The 9,924-nt window shown below is 37.6% G+C and overlaps 2 protein-coding genes across 6 annotated transcripts in view; one reads left to right on the top strand and one right to left on the bottom strand.

Moving 5' to 3' along the window:
- Positions 1-76: 76 nt before the first annotated feature.
- The window catches only part of LOC6563303 (myosin-11), a 34,481-nt gene continuing 24,633 nt past the window's right edge, over positions 77-9,924 (top strand). Inside the window, exons 1-6 of one of the 4 annotated variants that reach the window (XM_032737710.2) lie at positions 77-164; positions 2,307-3,027; positions 3,164-3,210; positions 3,359-3,590; positions 6,964-7,077; positions 7,312-7,584. In XM_032737710.2, the coding sequence (XP_032593601.1) occupies positions 2,488-3,027; positions 3,164-3,210; positions 3,359-3,590; positions 6,964-7,077; positions 7,312-7,584 (1,206 nt within the window). In that variant the 5' untranslated portion in view covers positions 77-164; positions 2,307-2,487. Of the gene's footprint in view, positions 691-2,306; positions 3,028-3,163; positions 3,211-3,358; positions 3,591-6,963; positions 7,078-7,311; positions 7,585-9,924 lie in introns of all 4 variants that reach the window. The other 3 variants (XM_032737708.2, XM_032737709.2, XM_032737711.2) reach the window with 3 other exon arrangements.
- On the bottom strand, positions 4,287-8,360 carry LOC6563302. Of its 2 annotated transcripts, none has more exons than XM_032737713.1 (2): positions 8,254-8,360; positions 4,287-5,898 (listed from the first exon to the last, which is right to left on the bottom strand). In XM_032737713.1, exons 1-2 carry the CDS (start codon positions 8,337-8,339, stop codon positions 4,299-4,301), a joined length of 1,686 nt encoding a protein of 561 aa, XP_032593604.1. In that variant the 5' UTR covers positions 8,340-8,360; the 3' UTR covers positions 4,287-4,298. The 2 variants fall into 2 exon arrangements, with proteins under 2 accessions (XP_032593604.1, XP_043071133.1); XM_043215198.1 differs by lacking the exon at positions 8,254-8,360 and adding an exon at positions 6,365-6,504.

Raw genomic sequence — 9,924 nt, 5'->3', positions numbered from 1 at the left:
AAATGCCAAAGCTTTCTTTAATTAAATGGCACGAAATGTGAAAAGCACAGAAAAGCTCGAGACGTCCGTTTAGTCAATCGGTGTCCGGCCGAAACGAAAGATCTCCGCTGCCGCTAAGCGAAACGAAACTCGAGCAACTAGAATAGAACGTTTGTTTGCTATTAGTAATTTTTAAATTGATATATTAATTGTTAAATACTATATGCATGTTTCTCGACAGCACTTAGTAGTAGTAGTAGCAGTAGCTGAAATATTATATATTGAAAGCTACATGTTATTCGAAACGACTTGTGTGAAAAGTTCTTAAAAGTGTTCTACGAAAAAAAGTATCTTTTTGCAATTATATTGAAAAATAATTTCGAGTGTTGCTCTGCATACCAGAAATTTTAGTACGCGCCGCGAAAATTACACATACTGAAAATAACATTATTATATGTGTGTGTGTATATATTGACGTCATTGCGGAATACACTGCAAAAAAATAAACAAGACCGCAAGTAAATAAACAGTTGTGTATACATATTACATATTACAAAACTCGTTAGTGGAGTGAGACAGCGAGAGAGAAAGAGAAAGAGAAAAAGGGAAAAAAGACAGCTGTCAATAAATTTCCCAAATTAATTACGACGCATGCCAAAGTTTTGTTCTAGTTAATAGACAAGTTTATCCAAGGTTTTTTTGATGTTAATGGTGCGTATATGCGATCTTGAATGAATCAGCGTCTGCACACTTCCATATCTATAGATAGTGTACAGTTTAACGATTCATCTCATTTCGAAATCACATTTTCAGTATATTTGTTTATGACACACGAAATACACACAAAAAATTAAGACTCTTTCGAATTGTGCAAATTTTCATCGCAATATTAATTTCTTTTTTTTTTTTCTTTTTTTTTGTGGTTGGAGTTGGATGTTGTGGGCGAGCTGGAAAGGCAAGGCACGTGATGTCACCATGTCGTGTCTCGGCCCAAATAACACTTTATTCATTTGGTCGCGTTTGGGGCCACACATTGTATTTAATTAAATTAAAACCAAAATGTGCAACATGAGCGTTGTAAATTTACTTTTACAGTAGTCGCACGAAAAGTAGAACAGCAATCATAGAAATAAACCTATTCTTCTTGCTTATGGAGAAGTACAGCTAATAAATGTATTCATAATCAGCTTGAACAGCATTTATTAAGTCAAATCAATTCCAATGGCAAATCTCTATATAGTCAGAGCGTACAAGAGTGCATAAATATATATATATATATATATATATATATATAGCTAAGAGCGAGAGAGATCTACGACCTTGATAAAGATGATCTTGCGGAAATTTTCGAGCGCGTTTGCTCTATGAACTCGAAATAATGATGCCCTCAACTCGACTGTACCACTCTCAATCCGCTATATATACATATATATATATAGTCTCACATTCTGTATAGAGCGGATGCATGAACAATGTAAAGAATTCTTGCCCCAATGGCCCATCATAAATTACAATGTTGATGCGTGTTATTGTTGATAGAGGCCCACAGGGGGTACCCCCTAAGTGGTATACACGATTGCAGAAGAGGAGCGCCGTTATTGACGTCATTGTACTAGACATTAAACTAACTTAGTAAGACTAAGACTAACTATCGCTGATGGATTGCACTCGTGCATGTGTGCCACATACTGTTGTTGAAAGAAACGCTGCCACTTGCTGTATAAATCAATACAAGGGGGTTAAACTTGTTGATAGAATTGAGACACAAACAAAACAGCAGCAACAAAAGTGCTTTTGAAGTGAACGACTGCTAAGGAAGCCTGTCAAATGTTCACCGTCCGACTTTCAGAACCAGAACTGTTTACATAGTTGTCTGCTATCTAAACTTTTCAATCTAAATTCGAATCTAAACTACTATTAACTATAGCAAATTGTCAGATTAAACAGTAGAACTACATAAAGTATACCCAAAAACAATTTTCTTACATTTATCATCTATTTAGAAATGATTTTGATAATTACTCATCTACTTTCAGTATTAAACTAATTTCACTATTTACTTTTTATTTAAATATTCAAAATACAAGTTTAGTTTTCGTCGAAATGCAATATAAACTTTTCAAATTAATAATTTCAATTAATATTGAGCATAAACATTTGTTAGATTACACAGTAAACTTATAAATAATTTTCTTACATTTATAATCTATTTAGAAATGAATTTGATAATTACTAATCTAATTTCAATATATACTTTTCAAATTTATAATTTAAACTTAATTATAACAATTTGATTACACAGTAAACTTAAAAATATTTTCTTACAGATAAAGCCTGAATGAAAACTCAGCGGCTACGTGATTGATTATTATAACTTCCAATGAATGTGAAATATATCGAGACTTTCGGTTAGGTCGGACCACACCGTATATGCAGCATATATATTAAACAAACATAAAACAAAAAAAATTACTACGACGGCTACATTTTTTTTTATATATAAAAAAAATGGCTGAAAATCAACTAAAAACGACCTCTAGCAAAGGGATCAATGAGAAAACCGCACAGATCTTAATGCCCCACAATGGGGCCGTGCGTAAATTGGAGCAACCGCAGATCTCCAGAGAGAAACAGTGCTTCCACGTGCATGTGAACGAAGACTGGCAGACTCTTGTCTCCAGCAAAAATAAATTGAAACGTAAGAAAAAATTGAGCGCATCGCTCACCTCCGTTGGGGATACCGTTAACCAGGAGAAACGCACCCGCATCGAGGGCATACATTTGAATATCAAAAGCCGCGCCAAGGATAATAACAGTAGCACTGGCGAGACTGCCAACTTGTCTGTCAATGCGACTGCCAACTCAACTGCAGCAAAAGCACCAGCAGTCAGACAGAATAGCAAGGTCGAACGACCCGTTATAATTGGCGGCGTTAATGTGCTTTCGGCGGCGGCACCACAGCGTTTTAAACGCAAACTCCAAGAGAATGTGGACACAATACAAAAGCTAAACGCACTCGCTGAGCAGCTGCGCTTAGAAGTCAATGAGGTATTTGCAAATCACATAACATATATAAGTAATAATATATATATATAATTTTTTTTTGTTGCTATATATATATATATGTATATTTATATGTAATTAAATAGCATTCATAACATGTGTCTGTATTTCCTATTTATAGCTAAAGTCCAGCCTGATAACCGAACGCAGTGCTGTGCGCTCTTTAAGGTATGTAGTATTTAAATCAAGAATTACGCTTACTGTTTTATTTTGCTTTTCGCTCGAGATAGTAAGCTGTGTCGATAACACACTGTTGATCGATAATTGTGCCATCGACATTGGTAATTGTGGCGTTAATTTGAATTTGAAATTGCAGGGCGCAAAACGATGCCGATAGCCGAAAATGGCGCAACGATGTGAAGAAACTGCAGCAGTCGCTGGAGTCAACGAAGAAATGTAACTTAACGAAGAAACCCAACGAGTTGGCCGCAGAGGCGGTCAACAGCCATGCGGCCGTCGATGGCCTAATCAACTATGAAATCCAAAGACTGACTAATGAAATCGCCGTGCTAAGGGAAGCAAACAAAACCAAAGAGGAGAAGACCCAGGTAATTACAAATTACATAAATTACAAATACATAAATACATACATTGTTATATGTACGTAGAACATGTACAGTGATCGCTCGGTAATTAGAACGGCCTGCAATTATTATTACACATTGTTTGATTTAGCTTGGCATTGAAGAATATTAATAAAATAGGAGAAATGAGCAAAAAATTAAATTTTGTTACATTTTTTTTATGTAGAAAGCATAAAAAAGCAATTAAATTAAAATAAATTATGAATTGATAAAATCAGAGTGACACAAAATATCAATGTTTTTAAATTTTTAAATATTACTAAATAAAAATTAAATTAAAAAATGGTGAAATAAAATAATTGATTCAAAATTGAAATTTTGGTAACTTTGTAAACTTTAAATTTTGTTAACTTTTTAAATGATACTAGCATATAAAAGGGAATTAAATAAAAGTAGGTGAAAAGCAATAAATTGAAAAAATTAGCCAACATTAATATTGTTATTTTTTAAATGTTACTAGAGTAAAAAATTAAATTAAAATTAAAAAAAAATGTATTACTAGAATAAAAAATGAAATTATAATTTTAACATTTTTAATAGAAGAATAAACTCTGCAACTGAGGCGTTCTAATTCTCGAGCGAGCTGTGTGTGAGCACATTATGTGTAATGTGTAACATTATATATATATATATATATATATATATATATATAGTGTGTATATAAAATGTGTTTTAAGTTTGCATGCTTTGTTCGCTTCTGCGCTTTTTTATGGCCCAGTTATGTGCCAGCAACTCCCATAAGAACACAATGAGAGACAGTGCTATGCCAATGGCCCATAGAAAGAACACGGCGGGAAAGTGCTCCAGTTTGAGTACGACCGGATCATCACTGTTGCTGCTATGCTGTCGATGATGTGGCATCTTGGTGCCGGACTTGATAAACTCTGCGTTCATAATGTTATTCCAATAGACATGAAATCCAAACTCATGGGCACCACGAATCAGGGTGTTGAAATAGCCCAGGTAGGGTGAACCATAGGGCACAATGTAGACGCCATGGAATGGCACCAGACAGTTGTTCATCAGATGGAATTGTGGTTGGCCCAGACGCATATGCTGTCGTGTATTCACCTGGAATGCGGCAACGTGATATTTCTCCAGATAGGCAAATCTGCGATCATTGCTATCGAAAGCCTTCGAGAATTGCTCCTCCGACACAGGTAGCATAAGTTGCCGGATTTTCGCCAGATGCGGTTGACTCGTGGCCAGGAATTCTTTGATGTAGAAAATGTGACGCGGTCGAATGAGGATCTTGTAGGTGGATGAGGCGAGCTCGCTGAGATCATTGATATCCGGCTGGGGCTTGCGATAGATCAGCATGCTGGTCAGATTGCCACGAAAAGCGCTGCTAATCAGCATACCAAAGAACAACCAGAAGATCAGGAACAAGCACATCGATCTGCGCCGCGGCACATGGGCCATCGGGTGCGCCAATGTGCAACAGTACAGATCCAGAGCCAAAGTGCTCGGCTGTCGCGTATAAAGTGCCCGGCAAAAGATATAGGCGAGCAGCAAACTGAATCCAATCGATAGCCAGACCAGGTCGCCAAACGATCGAAAAATGTTCCAGAAGAGCAGCTTGTCCGTTGCCTTGGGCACAATCACGCACAGATCATCGCGACTGTTGGCGACAGTCGCCTCGATGCGATTATTGAAAAAACTGGGCACCAGGAAACGTATATTCATGGCCACATCATCGAATTCATGCCATATCTCCGGGTTACAGGCGTACGTGCTTAGATTGTTCAAATAGGACATGGGTCGTGTGATAATCCTTGTGGCATTTAAACGCTGCGCTATATACCCGGAGAGTAGTCCGTCTGTGCCCCTAATTCGGCCATGCGGTCCATAAATCATCCTCACATTGTCATTGAAGATGCACATCCTCAACGGTTTGCGATGCATGTTGGGTATCTGTTTGGAGAACAGTTGCGGCAACGTTGCCACCGCCCCCTGCTCGAGGGGCACCGACTGCAGAAAGTCATTAGTGAACGGATTGTAGCGATAGATATGCAAACGATCATTGCGCCAGTAGATGATGACCACATTCAACAGCCAAATGGTCCAGAATTGACGAAAGCTTGCACGCATCCAGCCCAGCGATAGCTTCTCCGCATCCCGGACGACCAGAATGACATGGGACAAGTGCTTCTTGGCCGATTTCTTATTGAGTAACGATAGTTTTAACGGCTGCGAAATGTCCTTGATTATCATTACCATATACATAAGTGTGCCATCTTTCTGAACGGTATGCAGGGGCAGGAACTGTTTTCTGTGGACACAGAAATATAATAAAATGGAATTAATGTTGGATTATTGAGCTAACAAAGATAACAAAATTGTGTCCAAATTAAAGCATCCAGAAAACGGAAACGGAAGAATTTTTATTAAAAACGAAAATGCAAAAGTTTTGTGCTATTTGTGAAAGATAAAACGAATGAAATGAAATGAATGAAAAATCAATTAATTCAACTTGTATATTGCTTAGTTTAATATTCAACCGTGCTCCAATTTGCGAAACCATTAAGGTTAAAAAAAATTGTGCGTAAATTGGAGCACCAAAATAAGGAAACGGAAGATTTCTTGTTAAAAGCGGAAACGGAAAAGTTTTGCGTAAATTGGAGCACGTACAGAAAAATGTATTCAATTTGAAGCACACAATAAAAGTCGAACTTTAAGCTAAAGAAATGCAGCTAAAGCTAACGTAAAGTAAATTATTATAGAGATTTATGGCCCACCTGAGTGATATGTAGGATATGTTGCACTTGGTCACCGGACGCAGTATTTCATCACCGGAGTGATCGTGTGTCGCCTGATTCTCATAGTAGAGGATGAGTACCGTGATGCGAGCACGACAGAGGATCTTGCTAATCTCTACCATGAGGTAATCCTCCTGAGTGCTATTCGTGGGCAAAAGCAGCTGATTCTCAGCGCTTAACAGCTGGATTCCAGCTAGCAGCTGGAGGAGCAATGTGCACCAAATGATTGCAGGTGCCATCATTGTGAACTACTATGGCAAATTCTCGAGCAGACCTTTGTTTTTATAGACCCCAGGACTAATTTCATTAATGCTTAACCTTATCTGACAGGACGACAAATATTGCTTTTTTGTTTTTGTTTTTATTTATGAGTTGTTTTTTTTTGTTATATTTTTGTTATGTGTCGCGTTTGGTTAATGGAAATGCAGCTAAGTGCAACCAGTAACAGCATGTCAAAAATGCTTACTTTGCTGCCCCAATTTTGTTGTTGATGTTTGATAATGTTGTTGTTGTTAGAGCTACTTGCTGCTGCTGCTGATGATGATGATGATGATGATGATGATGATGATTTCTTGCAGATCATTGGGCAGGCTGATAGACGCAAGGCAGCTGATATGCGCCAATTGAAAACTGCATATGAAAACCGATTGACTCAGATACAAAAGTCAGCCAAAATTGAAATAACACGTTTGGTAAGTTACGCACAGTTGACGACGCGTGAGGAACCCAACATGAAGCCGCCGTAGAAGCGGACGGGCAACTTTTTGTACTACTCATATATATATATAAATATAATTTTTTTTTATTTTTACCCATACACATGTTTGTGCAATTTGGGTCTCGATGTTAAATATACATATCTACATATATATAGACGTATCTTTGACTTGTACGTGTTTTTTTTTGTTTGTTTCTCTGTTTTGCAGCTAGAGGAAATCAAAACCAAAGAGCGTAATATAGGACAACTGAAGAAGGATTTGCAGACACTGCAAAATGGCAAGAGACAAACTGAAGCCAAAACGAAACCCAAAACGAACGAATCAAGCCAAAAGCTTAAGAAGCCCACTACGAAAATACAAACACAAACAAAAACAGAAACAATACCAACAATTACAATAGCCACAAGAGCTGAAAACGAAACAGACACAAAAGATATACAACAACCGAACCCCCCACACCTGGCTCAAGTTACAACTGAGGTGAGTTTTGAATGAATTGCAGTAATTACTGTAGGGTTGCTTCCCTTCTTCCAGCTCTCGCTTTAAAAAGGGTCTGATTAAAACGTGAAAAAAACAACAACTTTTTTTCAGTTTGATTAGTTAATGATAGCTTTTAGTTGGTATTTATCATAATCAAACTGGGTGGGTTTCTAGCGTCTGTTATGTGATTAATAAACATTTAAATAATCATTAATAGTATTTGAAATTAATTCGTAAAGTTCGGCTTCCAATTCCATGTCATACAAATTGTAATAAAACTGCTCTAAAGCTCAATAAAAACTATAGCGATATTAATTAATAACAATTAATATTATTGATTCAGAGCTCGAGCTATTCGTGCAATTATTAAATTTTAGTGCAATTTTTAATGTCTTCATTCCGCACAACTGATTGAACCTAAAACTAATCTAAAGCGCTTTTAATTACGTTTTTAATGCAAACTTAATTTGTAATGGCCATTTTAGTCAAGTGTCATTTGGAACTGTTCAAGTTTAGTACGGGGGCACTTGAACTTGTCCCAGCCAAAGTACAAAAAAAAAACAACAGAAAAAACACTTTCAACACAGGTTAAATGTTAAGCGCTTTTCAAGATCTATCTCTAGATAAATGCATGAAGACATACACACACACACATACATACATACATACATGCATACATATTTATCTGCAGTTTTTACTGCTTCTTCGTTTTGTATCTGCTGCTGGCAGCTGCCGCTGTTATGCGCGATTGGCATGATCTATGATATAATTTTGCGTTAGTTATGAGAACGGCCAGCGACAACAATCGCCGACTTGCGATAAAAACCTGCTGCTGCTCGACTGAAACGTGAGACAGCGAGGCATAAACACAGAAGACGCCGATAAAAGACAGCACAAAAAAAAAAATAACAGAAAAAACTCACTGCTGCAGGCAACTGCAGCGCAAGTGTTGCTAGTTGATTGAGCAGAGACAGAAAGAGAGCGATAGAGAGTAACAGAGAGCGGTCGCGCACACAGAAAAGCCGGTTTTGCACAGACGCACGCACACAGAAGCGCATGAAACGCATGCAAGCCTCATAAACCACCACAGCCGCAGTCGCAGTCGCAGCACACTCACTCACACACACTCACACACTCACTTTCTCTTACCTGGCCGCGAGAGAGTGAAGAGTGAAGAGCGCACAGTTCGCATGAATGAGAGGGCCGCCTAAGCCGAAATAGCAAGCGACGCGTCAGGTTGAGTTCAGTTTCAATTCAGTTCGCAGGCAGGCATCGCAGGTGCGCATGGCCCGTTTCCAGTGCGTTGCTGGAGTTGTCGTTTTTCGTTTTGTTGTTTTTCGTTTTGTTGTTTTTCGTTCGTTTTGTCGCCTGCCAAGTGTCAAGTGTACGCTGTTTGGGGGCATCTAAAAATATAATAATCATAATAATGCACATCAAACACATGCAAAGTAAATTAAGTAAATAAAAAGAATGTTTTTACACTCAACCCAAAAAAGTTGGGTTCAAAACGTGTGTTTATAATTAGGTGAAATTTGTTGGCCTTTTCAAAGTGCCACAAATGTGAAAGAGTAAACCAAGTGCATTGTGTGTGTGTGTGTGCCCAAATCGACCACAAAAAAAAACACCTTTTGTACATCAATGGATACATGCCACATACATACAACAATCGCCAGAGTTGTTGTTGTTGTTATTATTATCGTTATTGTAGCTGTACAAAAACAACAAACAAAAAACATTGTATATATTTACAGTTTGTCTTTCACTTTTCCCTATTGTTTTGCAAAACTGTTAAGTTTAACGCACCGTATGCCTTGCCTGGGGGGGGTGGCAGGTGGGGGCAGCAGATTCACTCATAATTTCACCAAATTTGCAGCTCAGATTAGCTTGCAACAATGATAGACAACAACAACAATAAACAATAACAATAAAAGTGCCATTTGAATTGGAATTAATTTTCTATGGATCGTTCCGTTCCGTTTCGTTCCACTGATTGAATTCAATTTTACAGTTCATTAATCGCGCCCGCCTTTAATTGTTATTCTTATTTTGTGTTATCGATATGCAAACTAATCCAAATTGTGCGTTGAGCTTATCGAAGCAAATCGATGCTTGCAATTTGGTTTTGAATTTTTATTAACTGTTTCGCAGTTCTTTTTCGTATTTAGTATGCCGACAGACTTTCAGTGAGATTAATCATTTGCATACGCTAAGTGCAATCAACAACAACAACAACAACAACAACTAACAGCGATGTCATCTAACAACAACAACAACTAACAGCATCATCAATAAATAAAAGTGTGTTTGTGGGGAGTGTGCGTGTTTGTGTTTGTGTGTGTG

Source organism: Drosophila grimshawi, unplaced genomic scaffold, assembly GCF_018153295.1.
Source record: "Drosophila grimshawi isolate 15287-2541.00 unplaced genomic scaffold, ASM1815329v1 contig_311, whole genome shotgun sequence".
In the NCBI taxonomy this organism is placed as follows: domain Eukaryota; kingdom Metazoa; phylum Arthropoda; class Insecta; order Diptera; family Drosophilidae; genus Drosophila; species Drosophila grimshawi.
This window is presented reverse-complemented; position numbering and strand designations above follow the sequence as displayed.